Here is a 19219-nt window from a genome sequence, read left to right as displayed (position 1 = left end):
GCCAACACAGCACAGAAGTTGGTTATATAAGAGATAGCGCTTTACACTGTTACTGTTGTTTTATCTTATTGACCCAACCAGGAAAGCAGCCCACACTGGCACTTAGCATGCAGGCACTCAGGCTTCAGCGTGACCCCAATGCTTCAGCCCATACCAGCACTGCAGATAAAGGCTCCCAATGGTGCAAGTGGAGACGGTGTTAAAACGCTCATATGTGATAAAACACTGGAAGAGCTGGTCAGTACAGCTGCGGGAGTGATATCTACAGTGTTTAGCTGGGCTATGTTATCTTAAGTGCACACAGGAACAGCCAGTAGTGGACAGAAGACACCTTGGACTTTAGAAGAGGAGCGATAGAGCCACCAATGGCCCCAGGGGAACTTCAGAGAAAGAGAGCAGAGTGTGACTCACAAGCAGGCGAGCTTCACTCTGACAAGCACAACTGGAGCAATCCAGCCCTCTTGGCCGTTTAAACCCGTTTAAACCCTCTTGGCCATTTAAACCCGACCAGCTGTCAAGGCGAATGGATGATGTGGGGAGCTGCCTTTTAGTAATTCCATCTTCTCTTGCCACTTGAGGGAGACCAGGCATCAGTAGTTTTATAAAGATATCCAGTATATCTACATCATCTGCATCTATTAGAGTGGATTGAACCCTCTTTGTGCTGGAGCTTGAAGCAATCTAAACCCAACCAGCTGACAGGCACTGATGGCCTTGACCTCCATCTATTCTTTAAGATTTGTATAATCCAACATTAATTATCATCTGTATGGAATGTACAATCATAATTATGTCTTTTGGTCCCCTTTGTATTCACGTTACCTTCATGTATTACAACTGTAATGATCACACACATGCAAATTCAAAGACTTCTCCAACTGACATAGAAATATGGTGCTTTGTTAAACCATTAAAATATATTTTTTCCTCTTTAGTACTCTCATCTCCCATTGAAGCACATACATGGATAAAAAATACAAAGTGATGGCAAAAAAGGTGCATGATATGAATAAATGAATGGGAGGATGTGCTGTCTCAGAGGACCAGATACTTTTCTAAAGATGGAATGCTTGAAATGAGCTTCAATTATTAATTAGCAAGAATCTGAAGAAAAACTGGAAAGGGATGTAGGGGAAGAAAAGAAAGGTAGATAAAATTGTTCTAAGACCTCAGCCATGCTGAACGCTTTGTTGCACAGCAGTACTTTGAATGCTAATGCCAGATTTAAGATTTGATATAATATAATGTGACATGATACAATACATTACATGACACAATTGTCCACATAGGAAAATTTAACTAGGAGTCAAATCCTGTACATGGAGCCACCTTCACAGTAGTTCTAACAAATGAATAAAAAGCATGATTCAACATGTGGCTAAGCATGTAAGAAATCTAATATTTGCTCATAAACCCTGCAAAAAATTGTCATATTTATCCATATTTAGTTGAAAAAAAAAAAAAGTATTTCAGTGTAAAACACGTATTCAATCCACCTGCTGCTGTTTTAGAGGTTGAATGTTTAGTTATCCTGTTGGCTAAAATTAGGAAACAAAGCATGTATGCGAGGCAAAGTAACTGTAAAACTGTTTGGAAGAGCTAAAAGATGCAGCCATTTACCAGATAACAATACGAAGGCATTTCTGACAACCATCTGGTACTGCACAAATGCCCTGAGCGTCTTTGGTAAGCCAAATACTGTAACAGGTTTAAAAATACACAGTAGTTTCCATGAACAGACTTAGGGCTTGGAACTGACTTCCAGGTAAAAAAGATCTAAAAAACAATGGTTCTGTAGCGCTTTGCTTTCTAGTGTTTATGAGAATTTAAGGCTGGCTTCACTCTGGACAGTATTAAAATCTTAACCAGTTCTTAAAATGAGGGGGACCACACACATAAGGACAGTTTAAACTGATTTTTAACATTTAAATACTTCAAAGTGGTTAGTGGTTATATCACGCCCCAAGTACGAAGGCGGCCTGGGTTCAAGTCTGGCCCGTGGCTCCTTTCCCACATAACTCTCTCCCAATCTCTCATTCCTGTTTCTGACTCTATCCACTATCCTCTACTATAGAAATAAAGGCATAAAAAGCCACAAAATATACCAATAACAATTTCAAATTTAAAAATTCCTAAAACCCAACAATAAGGATTAGGAGAACTTTGTGGATGCAACTATATGGTTAGCCCAAGGTTTAATCAGGCTACTCAATTTTTTGGCCTTAGTACTTGGCAGAGGTGGAAAAAGCACTCAATTATTGTACTCAGGTAAAAGTACAGTCACTCTGGTTAAAATTTACTAAAGTACAGTTCTATTTACTCAAGTAAAAATTAAAAATATTTAATTTTAATTTTAATTTAAGTACTGTGGACTAAGTAGAAGTAGCTACTGAGGAGTTGTACAGTAAAATGTGAGCTTTCCTTGTTGACAATAACAACAAGAGAATAGATCTCCAACCAGGTTGTTCAAGTAAAGTCAAACCTCTATAATGAAGTAAAATACACAGCAAAAGTGAGCGTTAATTAAACTCATATAAAGATCAATTTACAACTTTAAAGTGTTTATATTGGTCCACATGACATGGTCACATAGTTAAACTATAATTTTGAAAGTATTACATTTTCTGACAAAACGACAGAGCTGTTATAATTCTTGAAAATCTATGAATCTCTGGCAAGAACAAAGCAGAGTCAATCTCATAGCAAGGCAATTCATACTGATGAAGAATACAAACTATGCATCCTTTTGGAGCGTCTAAAGCCGCAGGCAGGAAGTCTAACCCAGTGGGTAACTTCACTCACGCTGCAAATGTTCCTCACATCAAAAACAACAATCCACAAGTAACAAGAGCAAATGAACCCCAGCAGAGATCACTACAACAACAGGCAATATTCAAACACAACTTAAAACATATAAAACATATCTAAACACTTTCATGGTGTGGAATTTTGCCCACACATCCCCCCAGATTTTGAAATGGCAGTGTGCAGAGCTTAGATCAATGGCTTTTTACAGAGTTGAGCTAACACTGGTGGATCAGCACCGTCAAATAACCCCAACACCTGAGAGCATTTCACTCAGAATGGAGTTAAAATTACACTACTGGAGTAAAAATCAACTCCAAAATGTTTAAGCCTGAGATATAAACACTGTAGTTTTGCTGTGTTCAGCAGCTGTATTGGGATGTGATGAGGAACCATTCTCTCACTATATGCTACTGTGTAGTCAACAGGGTTGGAAAAAGTACAAATACCCAGAAAAACTACTCAATCACAGTAATTCAAATAAATGTAATTAGTTACTCTCTAGCCCTGGTTTTTGGTTCAGTTGCAACGGCCCGGCAGCCTGAGTGTCTTTTGTTTTTGTTTTTGATCACGAGTGTAGACACCCATTTATGCTTCTTGGTTTGTCAGGCTGATATATGCAGTCTAACAGCATGAACAAAAAGATTTAACAAAATAATCTGAACAAGAACAACCTCTTTTTCTTTTTCTTAAATCCATGATATCACTGGACTAAACCAGCTTTACAACAGTCCAAATAGGACAAAAAGCCTAAAAAGCAAGACAGTGTCAAATAATCAGGAGTTGTTCTTCAAATCTTGATGTATGTTTAAAAGGCAATCCAACACTGACTCAGATATGTCAGCCTGGATCAAACTGGTGGGCTTACCTTCTCAGAGCCAAGCACAACTCAGAAGTGGATTGCCTGCAATCATTTATCTCATAGATGCAGCTTTTAGAGCTCCACACTTTAGCACCTATTTACCAACTAAGAACATGTTGGAGAGTACTGAGCTAGAAAATATCCCAGCTACACCCAAGGCAACTGGCACCAAAATGTGTTGGCCATGGCTCATTACTAATATTTCCCCACAAATGGCTCCTAAGACGTATTTAGACGACTTCTTGGTGTAATTGTCCCATCGATATTATGACTATAATACCCACCTTTAGGTAAGAGCTGACTGCCAAGTACTATCTCATGAAACACTTAATGACCTGAATAAAAGGAAGAGGTGCTGCAGCACGAATATTAAACTTCCTTGTAGGAGTTTTTTAATCTTTAGGGGACAATTAACTGCGTGTTGAAAAGCAGACAGCCAGCACCATAGCAGCAGCACTGTTAGTCCCAAATCACAGAGAGGAGGAAGGGGAAAACTTAGGGACAAGACATGGCAGCTATTAATAGTTTGTTAGCTTTACACCATCAGAGCAGTTAAGTAACCTCATTCCTTTGCTTAATTGCATTTCCCAGCACAGTTGTGCTTCTCATCAAGGTTCAAATTTCTTTTTTGTGAGTCTCTCTGTGCCACTCCAATTCATCTACCCACCTTTTTCTGTCTGCTGAGCATGCCAAATATAGGAGGGAAAACACAACAACAGGATCAGAGAACCTGTGTGTGAGATCAAGTGTTTGTGCAGGCACAGGCTGTGTGACTATACTCCCTCTCCAACAAAATTTCCCCGCTCATTCCTGAGAACATCCTACAGCTACTGGATTGTTTTTGCTTCACATAGGAGGAGAGAAACAGATAATTCTGCAGCAGTAACACATTACGGACAGAGGCAACCTCCTCCCATCCCGAGCTCCCTGCCCCTCTAATGGATAAAAACATCACATTTACCTTTGTCTAACCATCTCTACATTCACGTAATAGTTTTGTGACAATTTTAAGCAGTTTCAACCCTTATCTGCTACACCTTTCAGGTGCTTGCCGCCTTTTGAAATATTTTTATCTCTACACCCTTTTTATTTCCTCAGTAAGATGCTGATATCTTCCAGCTGACAGTGGCTCAGGCCTTTGGGATAAAGCTGAGAGTGTTTTCCCAGGCGGCTAAGCATATTGGCGGCCATCTGCCTCTCTGCAAGCAGCGCCTTTACAGCGCGCCAGGCTGCACACCAACAGAGTCCAGAAACGATGGGCGCTCTGCCCTCAGAGACCAGGCATCACTTGGCTTTTGTGACATCTTCAGTAAGATGAGAACATTGAAGTAAAGTATAACAAAATCAACAATAAAATCAATTATTTTATAAAATCAGGTATGTTAAAATAATAAATAAATGATGACTTCTTTCAATGGACAAAACCCAGTCTTCTTTTCAGCTTCCTTGAAGATTTAAACCAGAAGCACATTTTCAAAGCAGGAAGGCCATGAAAAAAATCCTGTCACACTCAGAATCATCTGTCCGACGTCACTACATATGACTTAAACATGAAATGATGAATATTCCCTCAGGCAGCATCCTGACAAGCAAAAACTAGCCTGTTAAATGCATCGCCTCCAGGCATGTGTAGCGTTACATAATGAGGCTCTGCTGTGAAATCCATGAAGATGCCCAGTGTTACATGCAAGCACAGCATGTTGTCTACGCAGCATGACAGCTTCTGACAAAATATGAAATTAATGAGAAAAGTGAATAAACATTGAATGATGCACCATACAGACTAGGCACAAAGACACAGAAATCAGATATTTCTGATGGTTTTGAAGATAGGCTTTTAGGGGGAGATGTCATTTGTCTCATAGATCTGATTGGATTAACTATCCTTGATTCCTTCCAAAGACTGAAAATACTTAATGCCATCTTTACAGCTTGAGTAACTAAAGAGTAACATAACCCCAGAGTTTCAGCTGGGAATTCAAAATGCCTTTAGGCTGTGGGAGGGTTAAGACACGCCCACTCACTCCTTCATGCCATCCCCATCAGCTGCAACAGCATAAAGTCTATGCTTTATTACCATAATACAGGGTTTATTTACATCCTAGGGGAAAATAACTACACTACCCACAATCCTAGTGTGTCACAGTGATGTCTCTGATTCATGGAGCCTGCTGTCACATGTGAAGTTTGGCAATTGGCTGTTATGTTGAACTTAACAGTCATTCAGGAAACGATGGCAGATGCTCCTGTAGAAGACACAAGCTCTAAAGTTATCAACCATGTTGTAAGAAAAACCTGGTGTATTTAATTTTACTTTTGATGAAATGGAAACCATAAAGGCGTTTAGTCGACTAGTGTTACTCAGGAGGAAACTTTAAAAACGGATGTATTAGTATGGCATCACAACAGCAGTTGGTAAACAGTGTTAAGTTGGTTTTCAAATGTGGCTAATGTAAGCTGGCCTTTGATCCTCTGCAGGTTAACATCCACATGAATGTGCAGAATACCAACATTGATTGTTTAGGTTATGTGTGAGTATACCTAACACTGCCTACAAACAATTCTAACCCCATATTCGAGATCAAAATAGTGCTACAGAAGAAGCTATATGCTATCATTTCACCCTCATTTACATTCAGACTAAAGAACCACAGGGATCGTCATAGAAATTGCCTGAAAAGTGCATAATGGAGAGAAAGAAAGAAAGAGAGCCTGCCATGTGGCCCTCTGTGACATTTTTTTTTTAATATTTAGCAGTAAAACTCACAATAATTAGCAGGAAAACAACTGTAAGTGTCACAAAGAGGCTGTACATGACAATTCTATTTGCTGAGCCATGCTTTGAGTTCACTGTAGGACAAAAACAATGTTCCAACAGCACAGTCCGTCCAGAAAGTTTATACTGGTATCAGATCGGTACTCTGTAGCGGCCGATACCCAATGCTCTGGTAACAGAATCGGTATCGGGAAGGAAATAAGAGTACTGGAACATTTCTATATATATTCATCATCTGCCACCAGATCAACTAATAGATAAATTTTAATTTCAGTAGCCAGGATTTAGCCTGTAGCAGGCAAACACAATGTGTTCGTTTAACAGAATATGTAGAATTTTAATATTTGTAGTAGAGATTTAGACCCTCACTGATCAACAATACTACTTCAGTCAGGACCACTGTCAAGAAACACACATGATTTGAGGCTATAAATATTTATCAATTAGCACTTATTGCTGTTATTTATGTTGACATCAGTGTGGCTGTTCTGAGATCCCCCTGCCCTTCCATGAGCCTACATGGAAAGCATTTAGCAGGAACAGTACACATTTCTGCTCTTCCTATGCGGATAAGGAAAGGATAAGGCAGGGAGACAAGCAGCAAAAACCCAGCATCAATGACAACAGAACGACATTGATTAAGGCCCGGTACACACGGAGACGGATTCAGGAGTATAAGCAAAAGTTTTTTTCATTGTATCGGCGTTTCATCCACATAGAAACGGCATTTTGGGAGGCCATAAACACTACTTTTTGAAACCGGGTCCCAGAGTGAACAAATCTGTATACGCCTACCATTTTGTCTCCGAGTGGACAGCCACCGCATCTTTCTTGAAGTGATTACATCATACATACAGTAGCATTGCCCACTTAAGCCGCATGCGCCGATCAAAGCAAAACAAGAATGGCAAATTACAGGGTTGCGTTCGTACTTTATACGCATGCTATGCAATCTTCCTCTCTCTTTTAGGTGCATTTCTGTGGCAGTGTTACAGCGCCACTTACAGGTTTGGAATATACTACACCATTTTCAGTGGTTCTGTGCTGAATAAGGCAGCATGAGTGCGATCAGCCAGTAGTGCGCTTAGAGCAAATCAGCTGGCTATCAGCTGATGAGGGCTTCAACGATCAGCTGATATCAATTATGGCAGTTTTTCACTCTGTGGTCTGTCTGGATTAACACTATGTGCTTGATTAAATATCAATATACACTGAGGTTTTCAAGTAAAGAAAAAGTATTTAGGCTATTATCTTAACACCAGAAAGTGCTCCTTAAAATGCAATTCCATTACAGCTATGCAGAAAACTGCTTACTCTAACCCTATTTTTATAGCATTCCATCCTAGAACAGCAAAATTATCAGAAGCAAAGCATGAGATTGATCAAGTTCCTGAGTACAAAGGGGATTCTGTCAGGTTTTTTTAAGTTAACTGCAGACTGGAGATGTAAAATGGTTTAGAGGAAATCCTGCAGCAATACTCCAAAAAGATTTAAAGTGCCAATGCAGTTGCTGTAAGGGTATATTTCACATCCTGTCTCAGCCATCGTTCCACTAATCTGTGTATAAAAATGGACAATCATTAGGATGCAACAACAGATTCGGGACGGTAGAACAAGATCTGTCAACTCCATCTTGCTTATAATGCATTATTTCACTGCAGGCTCGGTGGGAGAAGTCGATTCTATGGTTTGAGCCTGATCAAAAGAAGCTTTTTTTTTTATTTAAGTGGGCTGTCAGAGTGCTGGCAGAGAAATAACAAGCTATTCGTCAGTTGAGGACGGAGGAATAACCATCAGCTCATTGGCTGTTTCCACTCCCAGCCCTGGAGAATCGGCTATTTCCACCGAACGCTGAACATCCTCATAATTAGCCACCAAAACTGCAAACCCTCTCCAATCAAACAGAAGCTGTTGAGAATGAGAAGCTATGGGGATGGGATAATTACCCTTGACATAAAAGGACCTCTCACAGGCCAAACCCTCACTGATCTGAGCCTATTAAATTGGAGGGCTTAAGTTTACTGGACAAGCGATGCTACAGCAGAAGGTCCTGCCAGGGATAGAATGAGATAGCACTGTGCTTGTTTCAGGATGGTTGACACAGAGACTTCCTGACACCTGACAGTTGAACTAGGGTGTGCTAGATACACACTGACATGGACCAGTGAGCTGTCAGAGGCCTGCCTGTGGGTCATTGCCTCGCAGCCAATACTTCTCTTAACATATAGACCGTATACCACAGCACACACACAGAATCAGCCTTACCTTTCTGTAGACGATCATATTCGGGGAATCCTCCTCTGGATCAGTGGTGCCGACGCCTGCCTGGTCTTTGGTCCCCTCTGCCATTTTCACTCCGTCCTGTCAAAGAACCAGTGTGAGAATAAATTCACTGTACTGTGGAAGAACACAAGATGATAAATTTGATAAACATCAGTCAGCATTTCTATTTCCCCTGCTAACCAAAATTCCTCCAGCCTTTTATCGTTATGACATTCAGCTGTCAAAATGTATGCTGCTGTCTTGGAATGGAAATGCCTGTCACAGTACAGAAAGATAAGAGGGCTCAGGTAGGCTGACGTAAGATGAATATTAAGCAAGATACAAAGTCAAGCCCTGAGCATAAAATACTGCTGTGATTCTAAAAGGGGTATATATTATTATAATGCTGCACAGTTTGGTAAGAATGTGCAATTGTGATTTTACTGGTTACAACACAACATAAAAAAGGTATTATGAGTCTACTTGTATGATTATCAAGGAAAATGCAGAGACTAATGACAGTTTTGAAGTGTGTATTTTTCAACTCAAAACTTAAGTAGCATAAAAAATACTTTTGGAAAACAAAGGTACTTCTACAAAGTGCCAAAGTGGCACTACTGTAAACTTTAAGGCTCTCTTGCAGGCATTTTTGCAAACCTTTCAAGCATTACTTAATACAACAATAATTGCAGTCTTTTATGTGATTATGTAATCGCAAAGCCTGACATTGAGATTGTGATTAGATCAATTGTGCAGCCCTTTTTCACTACTATCTAATATCTACCCCTCTTATGCTGTGAAGGAACATTACTCACCACTTGAAATGTTCTTGTTCTTGATTTAAACTGGTGTGTAAACCTAATCAAGCTTTGAGCATTTAAAATTAACTATAAACTTCATTTAACTGTGTGCCTGTGTTATTTCTTACTAAGTATTTTAACTGTTGTATGCATTTTATTGCCCACTCTGTCACTGAGCTATTTATTTTGTCTTTATGATGCATTTATGATTGATCTAAATGTAGTTTTGACTGCTGACTGCAAAACAAATTACCCTTCACAGGGATAATAAAGGGAACTCTGAGAGTTTTCATGATCCCAGAATTTTAAATTAAAAAATAGTTGCTTAAATCAAATGACAGTGATATGTTTTCCAATGCATCAAAAATATCTCATGGACACCACCATCCCAGCCAGCACGGAAGACATGTTCACTAAAGAGTGAACACATACTAAAATATGACATACTGTTGACAGCAGTAAAAGGGCAATAAACAAGCTTTTCATTTAAAAGAATGTATAAGGCCAACCTATTCGAACATTTCATCTGAATTATCATTGATAATTGGAAGAAGTGAGTGCAGTGACTCTGCTTTTTGAATGATATTTTTTAAAAATATTTAGGTCAATTTATGAGTGTCAGTTGTTTGTGCCGGTCTATGAGGCTGCCATCAGTCTGCAGGTCAGGAAGTAAAGGGAAACTTTTAGGGACCAGGAAACGTTACAGTCTCTCTCTTCTGCTCTCTGTGTTATCCTCCCCATAAATACTGAATAACTCCACCAGTACTGCCGTGTTATTAGCCCCTAGCACAGAGTAGTGATGGGTCGTTCGTGAACAAACCAGTTCAAAGAACCAGTTCTTTACGTGAACGATAAGAGCCAGATCTGTTTGAGAGATGTTTTTTTTAATCATTATAACTATTACTATACTACTATAACTATTATTATTATTACAGAGACTATATATGACTGTGTAATTTGATTGATTAGAAGGGATGATTTTTTTATCCTCTACCTCAGGCACATCATGCATTAAGGACTCATGTTTGATGGTGTAACATTAATGTTTTATTTCAAGTGAGTCATACAGCCCAACCAATGAGGAGAATTCATCTGACCCGCAAGGTGTTTTTGGGAGACAGTACATTATGACAAATAACAACATTATATTTTCATCAATTTAAAAAATGAAGCATATTATAATAAAAGCAACCATAATTTATCAGTACCGATAATTATCGTGCATCCTTTAATTAAATTCAGATCATTTCATGAGCGCCACTGTTTATGCACTGCTGTGAGGTTTGTCATCAGTCTGCAGGTCTGACTGGAAAGGAAAATTTCAGGTACCAAGAGACATTACAGTGACTTTCTTCTGCTTTGTATCTGCCTGTAACAGGCCCTTACTTTAATGTGCGCATTTTTGAAAGACACTGCAGAGACTAAAACATGTTTACCAACCAGTGAATCAAACAGTTAGCAAGGATAGAGGCTGTGATGGAGGATGGAGCAGAAAGGCACACAGCAGGCAGGAGAGGCAAATCGTCCGCATGAATCAATTAAAATCCTAAATCTGTTCTGCTTACACAGAGGTTTCGGTGTGGTACAACAACCAGGAAACTTTTCTCAGCACCATCACTATGTGTTAACAACAGGACACTGACATTTGCTCTCATTTGAATGCCTATCTCCGCGCAATTGTTGAATCATTTAAAACATGTGGTATCGAGAAAGTATCAAAAATTTGGACAACCTTAGCAAAAGGTTTAGTAAAAGCTTGTAATGTTCTGGCGTAAATATTATGTTGTGTAAGCTAGTGGTGGGCGGTAAACCAGCAGCGATACTGTCACCAATAAAATTTCTGCCATTTAATGTATTTTGCAGCACCACCATCATCAGCAGTTTAAATGTGTGCGTTGTTATGTACACGTGAGGCATAACTAATGCCACTGCTTGTGCAGCAAAGAGACAGAAAACAGCTCAGTCTAAGTCCAGCCAGAGGCAAGTTTTTCTCCAGCAATACAAGCAACTGGGTAACTATCTGAAGGTCACTCACTCGTGCTGCTGTACTTAACGTGCAAAACAATAAACAGGAAAAAACCCTGTGTTTTCTTCCTCTCTAAGTTTGATGTCTAAAATAACAGCGACAGCGACTGTGCTCGCTTTGCAGAGCGTCTCATTGGGCTTTAACACAAACTGGGTCTCAATTTGTTTTTAGCCCGGTGCTGCAGTGATTTAGCTCAAACAACTTTTCAAAGGTGTGTTTAAACTCATGACTTTCTTGATCTGTCCATGTTGAGTCTAAAAAGTGGGCTGTGGCGTTAAACAAAGTCAAAGATGCAGCTGTAAACACCGTCGCTGTTAATGCTGCCAGTACTGCTGCTGAAGTGAGGTTAAACTGATAATAACAAGCTACTTCCTTCAATTCCTTCACAGTAAAAGATTCTATTTGTTATCATTTCTTGAGTGCTTTTATTGTGAAAGCCCCCCATATGACTCGGAAGAAGTGAAACTTGAAAGTACTGAAGCAGTGACAAAGAAACGAAAACAGGCGGATGTATGAAAACATTTTTCTGTGATCTTAAGCTATGATATGATATTGATATTTAGGCCATATTGCCCAGGCCTAGTGGGAACATAAGATAGTGTTAGTAAACCTTTATGCTAATCTAACATCAGAGAGTGGTTTTAGCCAACTGTGCTTAACATCAGGATAGGACTAGTGCATGCAGCACACAGCTTTTGCTGGCCTTACAGTCATTCCCTTATGTTTAAGTCAACTTGTGTTCTTAATAAATGAAAATGTTTGTCTTTGGCTGTTGCCAGCCACTATGTTGGTGTGTCTTTTGCTTAGTTTAACCGTTGTCTCTGCTGGCTGCAGCCGTAATGTTTATTGTGTGGACATTCCTCATATTAACTACAGGCTTTATTATTTCTTTGAAATGTGATATGTAAGGATTTATTTACAACCTTTCCAAAGTCCCCATATCTTTCCACAGGCTGTCTCCCCTTGCCCTCCCTCCTTCTCACCCCTGGGAATTAATTCTGCTTAACTAAGGATTTTCATAACCTGTGCTGACGACTGGCTTCTGCAAGCCTCCTTAGCCCCAAATACCCTTTGCCAATGAAGGCTCCAACCTGTCTTTATTAAAAGGCTAACACAATTTGTTAGTCTTGCAATTGACAGAGAGGAAAGGTAAGGGAGCATATTACACCGCTAAGCACATTCATCTTTTTTTATAACTTAAAAACACTCATTGTGAGAGGATATAGAAATTACAGCTCACTGGGTGTCACAGTTCACAGTACAGCCATTTGTCTCTGACAAAGAGAGCAGTTCATGTGAGGCAGGCACAATATGAAACCTTCAGGAATTAAGTGAATTAGCAGCACACTGCATCTTGCAAAGGCCCAGCTGCTGGCGAGTGATTTGAAGTAGCTGAGTTATGTAATGGAAGCCATGCACAGTTACAAGTCTGAACATCTGCAGATAATGGCACCTGGAGAGATGAGACCATTTTAAATGGTTAAAATTCAGCATACCACCAGCACAAAAGCAGGCATGCAAGGTGGCTTTGTCACTAGTGTTGAACACTTTAATCTACTACACCATGGAGCATTGTGATGCGCATGATTGAATAAGTAATCATCCGCTCTCAGCTCAGTGTTTGTTATTGCCACCAGAAGTGTGGAGTGCAGCGCTCCCCATTGGCTAACACATCTGTGCTCTTTTTCTGAGCACATTAGATGGCTAATCTTTGCATCCTCCTTAAGGGCTGTATAGGAGGGCAGGGGGTAGGATTTCATAGAACCTTCTTGAAAGAAACAATAATGTGGCAAAAGGTCCCCTGACAGAAGGCTGTACTTCTATTGAACAACTTCCTCCTTATTGAGCTGCTCAAGCATGCAAATCAAAACCTCACAGAGGGCCCGAACAAAATATAAGCTTAAAGCTTGCGTTGAAGTGAAACGGCTGGATTATACACACTTGTTAGAGAGGCAAAGAGGACTAAGATGCCCCCAAAACCAAGCACACAGCAAACATCAATTTATGAGGTGACAAACACAAAAGCGGGACACTGAAAGCACACATATTCACTAAGCCAAGTCCCCTGCAGAGGCTCAAATAAACAGGCCAACAGACGCCCAGTCAATTGAATCCAACTGGCCAAGAGTTCACACACAAACATGCAGAGCAAGCCCGCTTCTCCACACACACACCCTGTGCCACACAGAGACTGTGAGTTCAAGCACAGCAGGCGAGCAGCCCAGTGCAATGCAACATCTGTGACACCTGACAGCTGCCATTACTGAAGCTTGTATTACCTTAGAAACAAAATAACGTCTGGTCCACTCTCCGCTCTCCCCCTGGTCGGGTCCCCCTTAGCAACAAGCAGCAGGCAGGTTCATGGTATAATTGGCAGAGGGGGAGAGAAGGGGATGAAGAAGACTGGGTGATGAAAGCAGTGAAGCAGCACGGAAGAAAGAGAGTGAAATATAGAGAGAGAAAGAGAGAGAGTGAGAGAAGCTGGCTGGTCACTGCAGTATTCCTCTATTCCTCTTCTTCCTCTGTCTTCACCAGTTCTGCCTCGGCCCGGCAGTTCAGGAGATCCTCACATGTGTACGCCTTGTTCATCCCCCCTCTCTCTCCCTCTCCGTCTGCATGTGCTCGAGTCAGAGCGCGGGCGAATGAGCGAGAGTGTGTGAGAGAGAGAGTGAGAGAGGCGGCGTGAGAGATGCTGTGCAGTGGAGAGGGGCAGATCAAGTTGGAAAAAAGGGGGAGGGATGAAGGAATTAGAGAGAGTATAAAGAGAAAAACAGAGGGGAGAGAGACAGAGAGAGTTCAAGTGTTTGTGAGAGAGAGAGAGAGAGAGAGAGAAAACGCGAAGGATGCAGAGCGAAAAGGAGGACAGAGGGGATGCACACTGCAGCAGCGCCCACCGATGCTGAAAATGAGAAACATTTCATTAAGAGGATATTGAAATGCTAATACAAAAACAAGTAACTGTTACTGAGCGCACACAGGCAGGCTATAAATACATATTCCAGACTGTTTGAGCAAACAGCCTCAGAGATAATGCTTTTCAATTCCCATTCAAAAGCTTATGTGAGACTGCCTGTATTCTGCTGCAGGCTGTGATTCAAAGGACGCTACATTTTTTGCAACTTTTATTTGTAAGTATCAAGTTTTAAACCCCTTATTTCATCTGAAAAGAAAATATCTCTACTCCAAAAAAATGGCAAAAATATTTACTCAACTCTAGCATGTACTCCATTTTTTCTTCCCTCTTCACTGAAACTCTGGATTCATTCAAGCTTAAATGGCAACCAGAACGAATGAACCCTTTTTTTCCTTCCATAAATGAGATCCCAAAAGCCCCCCGAGGAAGATACTCCAGAAATACATGGCCTCAGCCAATTTGTGAATGCATGCATGGAGAGTGAACACACAAACACAGATGTTTGTGTTGACAGAACCGGTTCACCAGTTATCAAGGAACTCTTCTTCACCATGTGTTCTCTCTCTTTCAGCAGCGTGTTGTTATCTAAGCAGAGGTCCTGACACTGTAAAGCCCCCGCTTCACTGCTTTTGAAAATATCTGAGGAGCAGTAGACACTTAAATGCTGCCACATAAAATATCTCAAATAAAGACCTTGAATGAATAGGTTTTTTTTCTTACATTAAGATAAACTAACTAAAAGCAAAAGTCTCATTATCAAAAAGTTTAGGATTTTTTCTTAGGCGAAGGCAAAAATGGGAACTCAACTTAAACCTGCTGTTCTCACTGAATGTGGTAACCAAGGGAAACCGAGGTCACACACACCACACACGCGTGAGTGGCGTGCCTATTGCATTGTGAATCCACCAGTCGGCCCACGGTGCTTACTGCACACATTTCTAATAGTTCTCTGCAGGAAAAGAACAGAACTGTGTATTATATCCCCCATCCCCCATTTTATTAGATCCACACATCTACTCCTCTTAAGATCAACCTTGCTGTAATAAGATATACCCACCCATCCCCCCCTTCCGATTACAACAACGCACACATGATCCACACTGCAGTGACCTGCAATCAGCATATCTTCCCATGCGTAGCTCCGGCATTAAGGAGTGATCATTAACAAGGTGACAGGCAGACTGTCACTTCTCTAATCTGCTTTAAGGGGGCCAGCCCTGCTATAATCTGCATTAATGCTAAATTATTGAACAGCCTGTTCACAGCCAGAGAGCAGCACTACTGACCACACACCCATGACACAACAGAGACCAGGCCTGTATGCAAGGTGATTAAGCAGTAGTGTATACAGTGATGTTGCTTCCAAACATGTGGATATGCAGTGGAAACACGTTACTCTCTGAGAATTTATTCAAAGGACAGTTTTACATTTCTGAAGTATGATTCACACCAATGTAGGGATGAAACGGTTAACAGTTTAAATGATAACTGTGATAAAAGTGCTCAGGGTGATAATACAGTTCAGATTTTCACAATGATTAAAACGGTTTCAATTACCATGCTCTAATGTAATCTTACTACTACAATTGATGGCGTATCTGTCTATGTTGATTTGCATGCCACGCCGTTGCCATACTTATTCTTGATACCGCTCAGAAGACTTTCAAAAATGGTGCCATTAAAATATAAATATGGACAGATTTTCAATAAAATCATAAAATGTTATAATTCAGGGATTTCCCCTGTGTTATGAAGTGACTGTGGAATATCACTACATGGGTGATTATATGGCAGAACTTAGAAAGCTGGTGCAAGACAGTAATTGGTGATTTGTTGATAATGATGTTGAGACAGAGTTTAGTCTGTACAGTAAATGAAGACAGGATACAGCAGAGTCTGCTGTCGGAGCTTGGGCTGATTTTTGACATAGAACTCAAGTTTGCATAAGCCATGGAGGCAGCAAACAGAGGAACTGTGGATTTACATGAAATGAAAGACCTGCACAAGGTCAGCAACACACAAACAAAGCCCCTGATAGACATTAGAAAATGTTACAGATGCGGTGGAGAAAACCACCTGGCCAAAGACTGCAGGTCAATGAAAAATGTCACAACTGCAAAAAAAAAAAAAAGGGACATATACAGGTACAATTAAAAAAATTAGAATATCGTGAAAAAGTTCAATATTTTTGTCACTCATTTCAGAAAGTGAAACCCATACATCATATAGACTCATTACACAGAGTGAAATATTTCAAGCCTTTATTTCTTAAAATGTTGATGATTACGACTTACAGAAATGAAAACTCAGAATTCAGTGTCTCAGAAAATTAGAATATTGTAAAAAAGTTCAATATTGGAAAGTCATGGTGTCACACCCTAATCCGCAAATTAACTCCAAACACCTGCAAAGGTTTCCTGAGCCTTTAAATGGTCTCTCAGTCTGGGTCAGTAGGCTACACAATCATGGGGAAGACTGCAGATTTGACAGATGTCCAGGAGACAATCATTGACACCCTCCACAAGGAGGGTAAGCCACAAAAGATCATTGCTAAAAAAGCTGTTTGTTCACAGAGTGCTGTATCCAAGCATATTTATAGAAAGTTGAGTGGAAGGAAAAAGTGTGGTAGGAAAAGGTGCACCAGCATAACCGCAGCCTTGAGGGGATTGTCAAGCAAAATCCATTTAAGAATTTGGGGGAGCTTCACATGGAGTGGACTAAGACTGGAGTCACTACGCACAGATGAATTCTAGACACGGGCTATAAATGTGGCATTCCTTGTGTCAAGCCACTCCTGAACCAGAGACGACATCAGAAGCGTCTTACCTGGGCTGTGGAGAAAAAGAACTGGACTGTTGCTCAGTGGTCCAAGTGCTCAGTGCTAAACCTATGAACATAGTTTCTATTAACTTAAAAAAAGTACATTTACCTAATTAAAAAAAAAATTAATAGATTCAATTCAAAATGTTTTGTGTGATTGATTACTTCATCTTTTTTAAGTTCAACCAATGTTTTAGTTTTCAGTGTAGCACTGTACCAAGCTGGAGAGAGGGAGGGCGACTTTTCAATTCAGGCTCTGTTACATGGCTGAGTACAAACTTCTGCCTTCATCTGTTATACGCTATGGTTAGCATCCACATACTACACAGACAGACAGTGAGGGCTCACTGCGAGGGAGAGATGACAGATAAAAGTTTCAGCATCAGTGTGTACAAACAATTAGAAGAACATGAGCTCAATTTTATTTGTTAACGTGAAAAAAAACTGGATGAAGAAAACAGACACAGTGTGCAAGGCTAAAGAGGGTGATATGACAATGTACAATCTAGATGAGATAGTGATTCCTAGAGAAGAACCAATCAGAAAAGTGCTAGAAGTAAATGGAAAAATATAACATTTGAAGTAGACACAGGCTGTGGATACACTATAATATCAAGGACGGCATTTTTTAGAGTTATTCTGTGTTAGCCAAAAACCCATGTTGCTCACTGCAGGATTAGGCTCAGAACATGCAGCTGCAATAAAGTACCAGTATTAGGAACAGCTAAAGTTACAGCGGAATATGAAGGCATCACCAAGATCTTAGTTGTAGTGGAAGTGAAAGGCTCAGGAACCAGTCTAGTCAAAATAAATACTGTACAGACATTATGCAATGTAGGCTTTTTACTGAGTTGAACTGAAAATAAATCCACAGGGAAGTACTTAAAGAAAAACTTTTAGGGAGCAGGAGACAGTGCCATCTCTCTCTCCTCTGCTCTCTGTCTTCACTGTCTGACGGAGGGTTGAGCAGAGATACTCACACAAAGGAAGGAGCACTTAGACAGTAATCAAAAAAAAATCCTTCACCAGTTTCAACATTTGTTAAAAAGTTTCTTCAGTGTTTTTACTAGAGAAAACTCATCATGAAACAATCAGAAAGCAGCATCTTCTTTGTATCGCTGCTTTGTTTGTAATAACCAGTAATCATTTTCTCTACTCAATCGCTCATTGCCACATTCTTTTTCCTCACAGCAGCTTTAAGGTTGAAAGTAAGACAGCACATCTGTCATATCATTACATCTTCACACCAGTGTCAATTCTGTCGACTAAAATATGACTAAAGACGTCCTCAACAACCAATCCGTGAAAAAGACAGGACAATGGCGAGCTAAAAATAGATTTCTAATCGTTATTAACTGACTGAACAAGACAAAAATGTTAGTGCTGACTGGAGGGCATTCAAAGTCCATGAAGTTTCTCTGCTGTGTATTATCTGTCAAAGCACACGCATGTGTGCACTCTGACAGAAACTAAACTTACTTTTCATCAGGCTTTTTAGCAACAATGATCTACCGTTAGCTTGTTTTTGTCCAGTCTCTCATGGAAAAAGGTAGTAAACTAACATTTTGAATCATAGTTTTTGTCAATGAAATTATCACGGCTTTCAACAACAACCTTTAATGTCTTTGGTGATTTCCTGCTGTTATATCATTATATCAAACCCAGTTACCAAAGTTCAAAACTGACCATGTAACTTGAATAAACCAACAGCTCTGTTGATAGCATATGCTTTCTGATGTTACCATCATGGAACCATTGCATAACATACAAAGGGGTTGGGGGGGGGGGGGGCAGGAGACAAAGCTGAAGGTCAGTATTGGATGCTTGTGATATTCAGGCCTTCAGGCAGCACTGCATTAAAAACAGGCATGATTCTGTACTGGAAATCAATGCATGGGCTCAGGAACACTGCCAAAGCTCATTGTCTGTCAACACAGTTGGCCATGCCATCCAC

At 40.2% G+C, this 19219-nt stretch overlaps 1 protein-coding gene across 4 annotated transcripts in view; it reads right to left on the bottom strand.

Moving 5' to 3' along the window:
- LOC121526502 (regulator of G-protein signaling 6) overlaps window positions 1–19219 on the bottom strand; it is a 72105-nt gene that overhangs the window by 50798 nt on the left and 2088 nt on the right. For 2 of the 4 annotated variants that reach the window (XM_041813146.1, XM_041813148.1), the window contains exons 1-2: window positions 13811–14162; window positions 8709–8804 (exon numbers count right to left, since the gene is read on the bottom strand). In XM_041813146.1, coding sequence (XP_041669080.1) covers window positions 8709–8792 — 84 coding nt within the window. In that variant the 5' untranslated portion in view covers window positions 8793–8804; window positions 13811–14162. Of the gene's footprint in view, window positions 1–7238; window positions 7338–8708; window positions 8805–13810; window positions 14163–19219 lie in introns of those variants that run through there. The other 2 variants (XM_041813147.1, XM_041813149.1) reach the window with 2 other exon arrangements.

The sequence above is a fragment of the Cheilinus undulatus genome, linkage group 18 (genome assembly GCF_018320785.1).
Source record: "Cheilinus undulatus linkage group 18, ASM1832078v1, whole genome shotgun sequence".
In the NCBI taxonomy this organism is placed as follows: domain Eukaryota; kingdom Metazoa; phylum Chordata; class Actinopteri; order Labriformes; family Labridae; genus Cheilinus; species Cheilinus undulatus.
Note: the sequence above shows the minus strand (reverse complement) of the source record. Positions and strands in the feature narration are given on the sequence as shown.